We start from the raw sequence: 13,463 nt of genomic DNA, 5'->3' as shown, positions 1-13,463 counted from the left end.
AGCTAGGTATAGCGCGCGTTTGGAGTCCTACCATTCTAGCCATTGTGTTAGATACTCTGTTGTGGCTACTGGAGAGAATGTTTGTTCAATCAGTGACTTTCCTGTTCCTTTTATTTTCGCTTAGAACCAATGGACTAGGTGAGTTGAGGATATCCATGCAGAGCTAGCTGTATACATAGCTGTATTTCAAGAGCGCATAAATAATCTATAGTATTATAGGTGCTATTGATGCATAGCCATAAAAAAGAGGTGAAAAAGCGCTATGTACTGCAAGCTCTTTCTCAACAATCTAGAAAAATTTTTGGGAATTTCCACATAATACACATCATCAAGAAGCATGGAAATGAAGTTTTGGGGAGTCTTAGAAAGCTCTGTGTAAGGCCTCAAACATAAAAAAAGTGTTTTGCGGCGTTATGGTGGGGGACAACACGCATCGTTTCAGGATTAAGCCACACCCCTGCACAAAAGTCTACGTTTTAATTTCCGTTGCCAATCCCTCTCTTCTTTATCTATGCTATGATACAGACCCCATGCAAGTGGGGAATATGTTGCCATAAATCCCGCAACCATAGTATGAGTGTTATAATTATGTCATTGGCTAGCTATAATTGCGCATTTACTCCTCTACCATGGTAACTCACGTTCAAACTACCAGAAAGCAAAAAGAAAGCATTGAGAAGAAGCTTGCTCTGTCAATAGGTAGCTAGCTACAGGTACTACTGCATGTAATTGATGTAATTACAGCGCCACCATAATTTAAGCACCACGTCAGCATCAGCTTAATTTTTTAGGTCCTAAAAAAGCGCCAACCGTTGCTGGAATTATGGCGCTTATATAAAAAGGCTTGTTTGAGACGTCAAGACAATCATCCTGCATCTTTGACTTCCTTCACTACACAGTTGTCTAACCCATTTTTTCTGGCTCTGTAATTACATCAATTACGGTATTGCTTACCGTTTGACACCAGAGTTCTCTAGTGCCACGCTGTCAAAGAAATGCAAACACTCTGAGCCCCGCCCTGGCTAGCTCCTCCTCCATGACTAAAGCCACCCATACCCACAGAGCTGCATGGAGCAAACTACGTGGACAGTGCATGCGCATGCAGTAGCCTCGAGACCAGCCGGATAATGAACGGCTTGTCTCGAGGCTAAGTGCGCAGTGCCAAGGCTCCCGGGAACTAGCACTTTCACTGCACTAGCTCTATAGCTGTACACAACTATGTTGTGTGTTAATACGTTACATTATAGCATCATGCACAATTAGGAATTATAAAGGAGATTGATGTATATAGACTGTGTTCCAGATCCATCTACCAGCTTCCATCCACCACATCATTCCACATTCCATGCATGTCACCAGTACTGCATGTCACTATACGCATGGATGAACTGTGTATATCTGTGCTCAACAATGCATGTAGTAGGAACATAAATTCATCACAAATCATCATGATTATACGCCCGCACATTCCAAAATGGATGTATATATATAGAGATCGGTCATCACCCCACCAGTAAAAACTACTTGGATTGGCCGGGAAAACATGGAAAACTACCATGCAGTACATGTGAATGACGTTGTAACGGATTGGAGTTATGCTCTCGTCTGATTCTTGTTTCCATGCTTTTTGGTGGTTCCCCCGGCCAATCCTAGCAATTTTTCACATTGCAAATGTTTTTCTAGTCGGATATGTGCTCAGCCGCTGTACACAACTATATTCAAATGCGCAGCATCGCTAAATACGAAAATCACCCAACTTATTACCTTATTTAGCGATGTCAGACCGATTTTCATTTTTGCTATTTGTAACTCCTATGTATTACTATCTCTTTTGAACACTCTAGGCAAACCAGAAAAACTTTACTGCACTGGATTTGGTCAAGCGAATGCAGAGATACAGCGTTTTGAAGAACACTAGTCAGGGAAAAATTCGTACAAAAATTTACCGCATTTTAATGTACTTGGGCGGGACTTATGAAATTTGTTGTTAATACCGGAAATGATCTTATAGTTAGAATATCTGCTGAACCGCTTGGTCTATTCTCTTTTAATTAAAAAAGTATGAAATGGACACTCAGGACTCGGGAGTTAACATTGTAACCATTTGATATCTATTATTAAGTTTATAATGTTTCTGTAATGTATATCTTTATGATGTCCCTATAATAGTATGATGTCTCCTGCTTCAGAGAGTTCTTTTGGATTTAAAGTAACCATGCTATCTTTTCAGTATATTGTATCACGTTTCAGAACTCTCATCAATGTCCACCTTACGCTTGTATCTGTTTCTTGATGTTTATAAGCAACTTTTCTGTCAATTTCATTTGGTCTAAATAATTCGTTTTTAGTGTGATGTAGATTTAAGGCCATAGAACTATAAATCTATGATACAACTCTGTTGACAGCTTCTAATTAATACAGTAGATTACTCTTGTCTTTTTTGTGTGCAAATTGAATCATTTCTTGCAATTTAATAGTTTTGGTAGATTACATTGTTGTCCCTGGAATTCTCTCCAATCTTTCTTGTTTCTTTTCAACAGAGGCTTTCAGATTGCTTCAATAATTACTTTCAGTAACTTCTAGGAACTTCTAAGAAATAAATACAGCTATTGGTACACTTGGCTTGATTTTACTGCATTTCTATTCTCAGCTCCACCCATCTATCCATGCAATATGTGATTCCGCAAGAAATAAAAGCTTATTGTAGCAACTTTTTGTATAATCTGGAGAGAGTTAGAGATGAAAGACATGCTCACTTGTGTTTTTGTTCATTTTCATGTTTGGTTGCCAAAATGATGATCACCTTTGAGAAAAATCACACACAAAACAAGCATCAAATGCTAAAATCATAAAAAACTGTTATAAAAATCAAATTCTACGCTATTTTTTACCCTTGGGAACAGCTGTTGTTTGCTAGACTCTTCCAGGGCTTGCGGAAAGCCCTTCTTGTTCACTCACTTTCTGGTCCCGTTTTTTACCATTGAATTACTGTAAGAAAATACGCCCACGCACTACTTCCGGTCTGACATCTCTACCTTATTGTTACTATTACAAACGGGTACTAATTTTAGCGAATTTGTAATTAACGCTAAATTAACCCTTTCCCCGTTGAAACCGTCATAATTATGACAGCCACTCTAGTGGTAATTTTCAAAAATTCGCTGTGTTGCACGCTGTAGGTACCAGCACATGCGCATTGAGCTGCTCTTTCACGTGGTATCTTTAATATGCTGCCTCGAGGTACGCTTTGTACAGTAATGTCGAAAGAAAAGTGACCGTTTAATTAATAATGTTTCAAGATCTTCGTAGTACAACCTCAGTGAGGTTCTAGAGCAGCTAGACAGTGAGAATATCGATGCTTATGGCCTTGTTGAGTGAGAGGATAGTGAATGGGATCATAGCTAGATAAAAAGCTACCTCAAGCTATATTTATAGAGCCTGAAGGCCTGAGGAAGAAGCTCTTGCGATGGATAAACTTCTTGGATCTGGTAAGTCTAGAGTAGCATCTGTAGCCTTGATAGCTTCAGTATAACTGTATTTAGTACAGCAGTGGACATCATGAGTCACCATTGAACTTGTAAACCTGTGTGTAGGTGAAGAAAGCATTTCCCGGGAAAAGGGCGTCTGCTGGTACGACCTCACAGAGAACTTTTTGCAGATCCTGATTGAGAACACTTATTTAGTGTCTTTAGCCACTCTGTGCCCTCATACAATATTATTTGTGTACATAATTGTGAATGTTTATAAACAATTGCTAATTAGTGGGGGTGGTCAGTTGTTAGGTAACAAAGATGGTGTCAAGATACCTCTGGGGTCTGCGCTACTATAGTTACAAGTCATTTCAATGTATGCATGGTTCAGGATATATGAATTTTTAAAGAAAATTGTTATTTATTCTGCATTTTCTTGTTTTAATTAAAACGGGGAAAGGGTTAAGTATAATTACCAGGCGCAGATCACATGACATTGAGCTGAGTGAAAGCAAAGAGTCTGACGCATCAGATGCAGTGGAGACCATCCAGTCCGCTATGCATGAGAAGGTACATGGCCAGACAGATGGTAATGAAAGATCTGAATAGGTCCATTTTTCCATTTTTATTTATAGAACTAGCTGTACTCTTTCTAATTGTTTCGTTTTTCGCTATCTAAAATTAATGTTTGAATGTCTAATTCATTTCGTGGACTTGGATTTCTACGTAAGTATATGCACATAGCAAAATATGTACTTTTCACATTGTCTCCAACATTATCATAATTATAGCATGCACATTGCACATTGCACATTACACATTCTAGGATTGAGTCGAGGGCACTGTCCTCTCCCACAGTGGTGAGCATTGGTGATCTATGGAAGGACGGGGCCACTGTCTCCGGCCTTGTGGGCTATCAACCCCCTCACACCTCACACACGATTGACAGTACTCACAACAGGAGTGTCACTAAAGGGAATGGTGAGTGTGCATGGTGTGCTTGTTGACTTTATGCTTCATTTGTGAGTTGTTCTATAATTATATTATGCTGACTGGACATGTCACATGCTACGATTACTGTCGAGCCAGCAAATATGTGTACATGTAGCTACGTTGATGCTCAATACAGTGACAGTGACCTTATACCTGAGAACTATAACTTTAATACTCTGACATAATAATTATGTGTCTTGCAATTGCTGCCTGTTGTTTTTCTATGCACACAGTCAAGACTATACTCTTGACATAGTGTATTGGTTTTCATTTTTGATCAGGTAGTTTTAAACAATAAAAAATTATTATGTATCCTCCTGCAGGCTTAAGTGAGGCTGTTGGTCCGTGGAGGGCGTGTGCAGAGATGTCTGATAGAGACACGTCCCCACTACCTTTTTACGGCTCAACCACTCACACTCATCCAGCACTCCATCGCTAGTCGACAGTCCTGGATAAAAAAGCTTACTGACTGATGAGTTTTGACGGATTAGCCTATATCACCACTTATAGACTAACTTGTACTATTGTCTATGCCACTCTTATTTCTGCAATGTCCAGTCTGTTACATCATAGATAATCTATGGTTACATGTACATGAGATTAATGTGCAGTCTTTGTGAATGAGACCATGATGAGACCTAGTCGAGCTCTGCCGCCCTCCTTCCGGGCAACGGTAGAGAGCGGCGGTGCCCGACTAAATGAGACCTGCATATATACAGGCAATGTCAATGAAGTGCACGCATGCGTGGTAGCCCAGAGGAGGTCGGACATCACTTGAACTTTCACTACTTTTAATGACATTCCAGGCCAAATTGCTTTTCGTTTTTGCTGACTCAGCAGTAGAACATGACTGGATCTAGGCACATCTAGCTAGTATGGGTATTATGTGCTGATAGGGTTAGGTCCAGTAATCATCACAGACACCAAACACAACTAGTTGTCAACAGAATCAGCCGACAGAAACCGTGCATAAATATTGTCTCATGAATAAATTGCCCTCTATAACATAGACTTGCGATTAGGCCGCCCAACTTTTAGAGGGCGGCTAAAATAGAGACTAGCAGAAGTACATAGACACTACTGCTGAGTCAACAAAAACGAAAAGAGATGATGTAATGTGTTTTTAATGAACACATGATCAGTTATAGGAATTCAGTACAATACTGAATAATAATTATAGTACTAGTATTTACAGCGTTTGGAGTCCTACCATATTCCATTGTGTTCGATATTCTGCTGTGGCTACTGGAGAGAATGTTTGTTCAATCAGTGACTTTTCTGTTTCTTTTATTTTCGCTTAGAACCAATGGACTAGGTGAGTTGAGGCGGATATCCATGCAGTATTAAAGCTAACTGTATTTCTATACCACTGTTAGCTATAATTATACCGGTAGCTTGGTTATGGTAACCTGTCTCTACAGGCTTGGTTATGGTAACCTGTCTCTACAGGCTTGCCATCAGCTTTACTAGGTCAGTGATGGGCTACATACATCATTTATGTTGTCTTTTAAAGCTTAGCTAGCTATCTCTACAGCGTATGCATTTGTATAATTATACAGCTCACAGTTCTCATACTCGAGTTTGAGTACGAGTATATTGTACTCTTTTACTCTATCAGGCACGAAGCAAAACCAATTCCCCTTTGTGGACCTGGGTTCCAATGGAGTCTCGTATGAGGATCTCTACCAGTACAACAGTGATAACTACAGGGTTGCTAGCCCCATCTATCCTGGTATCAAAATTGGCTTATACGGCTACTTTAATAGTGCCTATGTAAGCAATTCTTTGTGTTGTTTGTTGTTGGGCAATGACACTTATTTTGTGTGTGGGTGAATTTAACATTATTTTAGTCACGATTCTACTTTACTATGGGGTGCCCATACCCCTACATCTGGTACCCTATTGTAAGCCATACCTAATTTTCAACACACACACACACACAGATTAATCAAAATGGAGCCATATCATTCCAAAAGAATATAACTTACCGATCAGCGTTTAGTTCGATTTCACAAGAATATGTTATCGCTCCATTTTGGGATGATATGTACTTCAACTCTAACGGTCACGTGCGATACGAAGTACATGTACACAACGAGTACCAGTCCTCCGCCCTATCAATGAGTCTGAAGAAAAGAGTGGAAAATTATATCGGCAGTACTATAGGTGTCTATCCTGTTGTCAAGTCATTGCTCGTTGTCGAGTGGAAAGGAATGATTGGCTACAGTTCTTCTCGAGTGAGTTTATATTCATGCACCGTCAAATTATCTTAACTGTTTTGGACCGGGGCCATGTGTTAATGGCGTGATGTGGGATTTTTTCCTTCTTAGAAAATGTTAAGATTATTCAACCTTTGATGTAGCCAGTAGTAATGAATCACTAATTTGCTTGACTGCACCCGCAGTCACTACACTCGCTCGCTAAGGCTGACCAGACAGCTCAGGACCTATATCGCACTTGTATGCCATCCTAGCTAAAGTTAGATCGCTAACTAGGAAATTTTCTGTTGACTCATTCGCAAAACATTCAGTTGTAATACGGTAGTAGTCGTTTCTAGCAGCTGTGCACACTGAAGCATGTCTAGTATTGGCAGGTGGATACACGTCAATGCCAGGGAAACCATACAGTCATACATGTACTCCCTTCCTTCCATATAAATAAGGGAACTTAAGTGCCTGATCACATTTCCTTTGTTAAGCAATAGTTTGTGTAAATGACCATAACTGTCAGAGTTTATCTTCCTATATATGAGTCGTACCAAATCATATGATCGCTATAAACAGGAAACAAATACATTCCAAGCCATCGTTGCTTCCTCTGATTCTGAGTCATACGCCATCTTCACGTACCAGTGCGGAGGAATGCTGTGGTCTAGCAGTGATGCAACTATCGGGTTCGGAGATCCCTACGGTCATTACAGGAATCACCCCTATAGGTGAGAGGGTTATGTACATGTAGCTGCTATTAAGGTGTAGTGCTTATAATTACTGTGGTAGTGCTTATAATTATTGTGGTAGTGCTTATACACTGTAGTGTGGTAGTGCTTATAGTGTATGTGCCTCTATCTTGAATACAGCTGCTCAGAATTGAATTTGATTTTGCATTCACTTCATGTACAGTGCATATACGTACTGTATTAAATGTCACAGTCTTACAGTGAAATGTGTCTATTATGATCACCCTATAAACTGATCACCCTCTATAATACACCTCAAAGACTAGTCCTACCACTTTATTACACTGTACAGTACACCCAGGGGTGACCATGCAAGTCACACTGTATTCTATTTAAGTACATGCACTGAAGTTCTCCTCTAGTGCTGTTATTAGTAGCTACTTGTTGTGACGCTTGTGTTCCTCTTTGTATAGTCGCAGTTTGCAGAGCCAGAATCCCATTGCCTGTCTCAATAGCCCGAATAGTGTGTGGAGCAACGTGGTGTACAAGTTGAGACGAGCCAGTAAGTGTGTGTGTGTGTGTGTGTGTGTGTGTGTGTGTGTGTGTGTGTGTGTGTGTGTGTGTGTGTGTGTGTGTGTGTGTGTGTGTGTGTGTGTGTGTGTGTGTGTGTGTGTGTGTGTGTGTGTGTGTGTGTGTGTGCGTGCGTGCGTGCGTGCGTGCGTGCGTGCGTGCGTGCGTGCGTGCGTCTACTAATTATTGAAAGACACTTTAATAAGGATTTTAAAAATCATTGGATTCCCTAACTTGAGTTTGGAGGTCCTAAATTGTGTACATAATTGTAGCTCTCTTTATAGGTACCCTGATAAATGCGTATGGAGGAGTGTAGTGTACAGGGATGTGTCCACACTGACCGCTATAGATATAAAACAAACACCTCTTATGCCAAGTTGGCTAGGAAAATGTGTGTGTGGAATTGTTAATTATCAATTATCAATTAGGATTGAAAATAGCCACCACTAGGAAGTTGTTGGGCACATCGTGATCTTTTCGCTGATTCTGCTGACATATCTGATTGTAATTCATGCCAGCGTTTGTTGTTTACTGATACGTACGCTTGTTCCCATGCACTCACTCTCAGATATATGTACGTCGTACGAGTTTGGGTGTACCGATGGGTCTTGTGTTAACAACCGTGACCACTGCAACGGTCTAGTGTCAGATTGCAGGGACGGAACTGATGAAATCGCTTGCACATCTTGGCACACTCCATCTTGCCGTAATAGTCAGTACAGCTGTGTTAGTGGAGGGTGTGTGGAGTCGTCTCTAAAGTGTGACGGGCGTGACGACGATTGTGCAGATGGGAGTGACGAAAGCAACTGCTCTTCTTATGATGTTTGTGAGTGTGTGTGTGTGTGTGTGTGTGTGTGTGTGTGTGTGTGTGTGTGTGTGTGTGTGTGTGTGTGTGTGTGTGTGTGTGTGTGTGTGTGTGTGTGTGTGTGTGTGTGTGTGTGTGCGTGCGTGCGTGCGTGCGTGCGTAGTGCTGTACAATTATAAATTGTTGGTATTTGAATATGTGAATGTTTATAATCATATACTACAAAGTGTGCTCCTAACCAGCAACACTTTCCAGGTTGAATCAGCTGTATAATTATAAACATGTATGACCCCCCCCCCCCACACACACACACACACAGCTACTGGAGCCATTTTTGGTATCTCGATCGCAGGTGTAGTCGTCATCTTTGTTTTCGTCGTTGCCATAGTGACTGCTATCCATCGTCACCTGAAGCAGCGTAATCAACGCCGAGTCCAATTCCAACGTCTTCGTTCCGAGCTCACTGTTCGTCCTCAACCCACTCCCCAGCCGCAGACACTCTACTATCAGCCCAAACCAGAAGAGTGGTATCAGACTGTTGAAGGTCAATGGGTTCAAGGACCACCCCCTGCATACGTCCCCGATGTCCACGGGGGATTCCCCTCAGAGGGTGGTGCCGAGGTTGAACTTATTGGAGGAGTTGGCAACTCAAATGAGACAGGTTTGTGAGTTTAGTATAGGAAGGTTTTTATCGGAATGGTTGAGGTTAAGAACCATTGGGATACCTATTCTGATTGAGACGCTTCACCTAATCTATAATTATAACATACTTTTGTTCTGTGTATGTACATGTACATGCATACATGTACATATAGTTTTTGCAAGCATAACAATTTCGCCTTATTTTTACGGTGTAGGACATTATTAGGAACTTTTGTCAGAATAGTTAAGAGTGCCACTGGGATTTTTGCTGGGCATTGTGTTTTATGTAATAGTTGTGACACATGCACGAGTGCCACATGGGATATATTGGCTCAGTAGTGACGTAGGGCCGCAGGCCTCTAGGGACAACGGCACTATTGAGCCAATATATCCCATCCATATGTGCGCACGAGTGCTGGGTGTAACAACTGATTTGTTGCATCCTGTATATCCATATATGGTCAAGAACTAGATTTATCTTGCAACCAGTCCAGCTACTAGTGCTAGTAAGTATAATTATATCTTGATGCAGCGTACTAAACTTACTTACATGTACAATGTATTATCTTGTGTTCACAGAGGTTGTGATAGATGACTCGGCACATTCTACTGTCATCTCAGTTCCTCCCCCAAACATTCCCGATGTAAGTAATAAAGTGTCAGTAACGTGCCTGAAGTGTCAGTAACGTGCCTGGAATGTAGTGTGGCTATTTTTAATCCTCAGCACCGCATGCAGTCTCAATTAAATGTGCCTCTTTCATAGCCTACATGTAGTAAACTGGGCCTAAAGGGTGGGTGTGGTCTAAGGTGCATGGTTTGTACCAACACCACCGACCAGAGGAGGTATGACACGTGTGCCTCGATTAGGCTAATTGCCTCTGCATAACATTGAGCGTGGGCGGTTAATTGAGGCATAATTACGCCCATGCCACGTACCTCTTCTGACCACCGACTATATAGTGTGGGCACATTCCTGAAGTGTTTGATTATCATACATTTGCAACAATAATGTTCGATGTTACAATCGTGCCTTGCATTTGCAGGACCAGTCTTCTCTCATCAATGATGCCGAATCCTTTGCCACTAACGAGGTGGGTGTGGTCAGTAACGAGGAGAATTCTCTCGATAATAGCTCGTCAGAGTCCTCCCTTGTGAACAATGAAGACACTCCCCTTATCGAGTCCTCAGTACTTATTAATTAATTTTGTCCGTCTTCTTGTGTTGCAATGACTGGCTTGTAGAGTCACTGTTTTTAATCACTATTAATTATAGTATGTCTCATAAATCTTTATTATTCTAATAATGACTATTATAACTATAAAAATTAATTATACGTAGACAGTATATAGACTCTCGTTAATCTGGCCATGCACCCTCGAGTAGAAGTTGGTAGAATAATACAGTGAAATCCCTCTATAACGGACACCTTTAGGGAACAATATATGTTTTGGTCTTTTTTTATGGTGCATTCTTATAAATAAATGTAGATCGAATGGATTGATGTTATAATACTTGTGCGATGACATAATTATGCATGGGGTCTATGTTGTGCCTTGGAGGAATAATGTGGGAATAATAGGCAATTAATTATAGGCTGATCGATGTTGTTGAGCATGGGGTAATAGCATAACAGTAAATTCTTATAGGTAATAACAAGAGTTCATTAGGAAGCTAGAGTACGCAACTCCAATACACTGTATATTGCGTACATAAAAAGCATTCCTCCAGACCTATGTCGCAAACCATAGGAGGTTCGACAGTATCAAAAAGTCAATGATAATGACACCAGAAAATTATTGCGTACTGCATTCTTGACCTTTGGACCTAATGCGTATTGCATTCCAGGCCTTTGGATCCAATGCGTTAGTACTTAACACGCATAACGCAAACTATATTTTAATCGTTTGAAGGCACATTAATAGTTCTAAGAAGCTTTTTTTTTATGTAAAAGAACTATAAGGCTTAGTCTAAGCAATGTCTTTGAAGGCTGCTAATGCTTGTAAGCACTGCTATACTTCATGCGTTTCCAAAGCGTTGGTGAAAATGGGTATGGTGTAGAGTTCAAAAGGTTAAGCTAGAATTTCTCGCTTCCTACTGATGTACCTGAGGGGTACATCGGATTGATTGTTATTATTTTGAATTGAGAGAACTGATCAAAATGATGAAAGAAGTAGAGCTGGGGTACATCGACGAATTAGCATCAGGTTGGATCTCCAATAGAAACATAGAGCACGTGGTTAATTCATTAATGACCTTTTGACCGTGTCGAACATCCTCTGCATGTCGCAGACTAGCTGGGCAGGAAAGGCAATTAGTAACTACTTCATGCATTGCCTTTCCTACTGGCAGTTGTAAATTAATGATAATTATCACAATCATCACTATGTTATTCATTGCAAATTAGTTTATACAACAGCATGCATGTGGTTGCGACGTAGGTTGGAAGAAACGCCCACTACGGTTTTAAGTGGAGTTGCATACTGTTCCTAATGAACTCTTGTAATAATTATCTTGAGCATATCTACCAACCCTACCCTTGAGACAGTACGTGCAGCTTGGCCGGAATTAATAATGAGGTGGTCACATTTCAGAAAATAGCCGCGGCTATAAAAGGCAGTACGTACCTATACCTCGATTGTAATGACAAATTTATAAATTTGCGTTTCTGTCTCGATGACACCGTATATATATAGCCGGTAATTTTTGGGGGACAAAACATTCATGGTTAAGCAATATTTAGTCACTTTGTGGATAATATTTCATGATTGCTGCTTGTACTTGCAGGTAAAGGTCGCTTCATTCGTGGGTAAAATATTCGTGGTCTGAGCTCCAACCACAAAAAGAACTTGTCTCCCAGAAATTACCAGCTACACGTAATTAATAATTTTGCTCTCTAATCCATTACACCCAAAACACTATATCAGGCCATAATAAACTAAACCTAGTTTGGTGTAGCCAGTGTATATAGCGAGTGGCCGCATTTCAGCGAATGTTGTGTCTAGCTACTGTAGCAATTAATATCGTGCCAAACCAATGGCTGGTATATATCAGTTGAGGTGGCCATGTATATACTTTGGAGAGCCAGAATAGCGACGATCTATACTGTATAATAATTATACTTAGTATGTCGCAAAATTGGCGAGGGCTTAATTTTCGGTGTTTTCGTGGGGTTAGCAATCCTATAGAAACATAGAATTTACATGTATAAGATTGAAGGCGTGACCTGGGAGTGTTTCCAGTATAAGCAGTCAACCCACAATGAAATTCTTTTAGAGGCCATTCCACAAAATAATTTTAATAAAGTACCTCCAAAATTCTGCGCTAGCTATCATATAGTACGGTATACGGTATAATTATTGATCCATGTCATTTGTATTTTAATTGTATGCCACAGCTACTTCTGAAATTCCATGGTTCCTCCCTTATATAATAGTGTACGTTACAAAACAATCATACTGGTTGTTGTTTTTCAAATTGGATATGTGTACGCATGTATAGGGTACAGTCTGTATAATTTATGCACATGATTGTGGAGCCATTCAGTTTCAGTTTCAGTTGTTGTCTCCGTTGCATGTGTGTGGAAGCATAGATAGAGTAAAGGAGGGATTGGAAACGGAAGTGATTCACGTGATGTTTTACAATGAAGTCTACGTAGTGGCTCTGGGACCATCCGTGTATCTCCTCATAACTCCCGCAAAAGCCCGGGAAATTTATTTTGTCCAAAGCATACATCTCAGAGCTACCCCCATTACTGAATCACATGCCCCCTGATAGTAGGTATCAATTGGAAACAAAGAAAATATACTCTCGATTGTCGTGAAGTAGCTAGAGGTACACAGAGCGCCTTTTCATGCTTGTGTTCCTATAGTACCTTTGATATAGCTAAGGCTTTGTAACTAAATAGTGTCCTGTGTCCCAAATGGCCTTAAGTATTAGAGAAAGTTGATGTTTATATAGCAGCAGAACTGCTCGTGGACTTCTTACAGAGAGCAAAACAATTCTCATAAATTATTCATATTTAGCCCTCGTGTTAAAAAGTAAGCCTCGATTAAAACCGTGGAGATACACAGATGGTACTTCGAGGGTA

The 13,463-nt window shown here is 40.5% G+C and overlaps 1 protein-coding gene and 1 long non-coding RNA gene across 3 annotated transcripts; both read left to right on the top strand.

Moving 5' to 3' along the window:
• Nucleotides 1-24: 24 nt before the first annotated feature.
• On the top strand, nt 25-10,679 carry LOC135336484 (uncharacterized). Of its 2 annotated transcripts, none has more exons than XM_064532297.1 (9): nt 25-138; nt 6,082-6,236; nt 6,407-6,700; nt 7,247-7,398; nt 7,833-7,921; nt 8,498-8,755; nt 9,054-9,395; nt 9,956-10,020; nt 10,420-10,679. In XM_064532297.1, exons 1-9 carry the CDS (start codon nt 78-80, stop codon nt 10,576-10,578), a joined length of 1,575 nt encoding a protein of 524 aa, XP_064388367.1. In that variant the 5' UTR covers nt 25-77; the 3' UTR covers nt 10,579-10,679. The 2 variants fall into 2 exon arrangements, with proteins under 2 accessions (XP_064388367.1, XP_064388369.1); XM_064532299.1 differs by lacking the exon at nt 25-138 and adding an exon at nt 5,582-5,778.
• LOC135336657 (uncharacterized) lies at nt 2,591-5,084 on the top strand. Its single transcript, XR_010394878.1, has 3 exons — nt 2,591-3,488; nt 3,594-4,451; nt 4,787-5,084. It is a non-coding gene; the product is annotated as an uncharacterized LOC135336657 (long non-coding RNA).
• Nucleotides 10,680-13,463: the final 2,784 nt, after the last annotated feature.

The sequence above is a fragment of the Halichondria panicea genome, chromosome 5 (assembly GCF_963675165.1).
Source record: "Halichondria panicea chromosome 5, odHalPani1.1, whole genome shotgun sequence".
NCBI lineage: Eukaryota > Metazoa > Porifera > Demospongiae > Suberitida > Halichondriidae > Halichondria > Halichondria panicea.
Note: the sequence above shows the minus strand (reverse complement) of the source record. Positions and strands in the feature narration are given on the sequence as shown.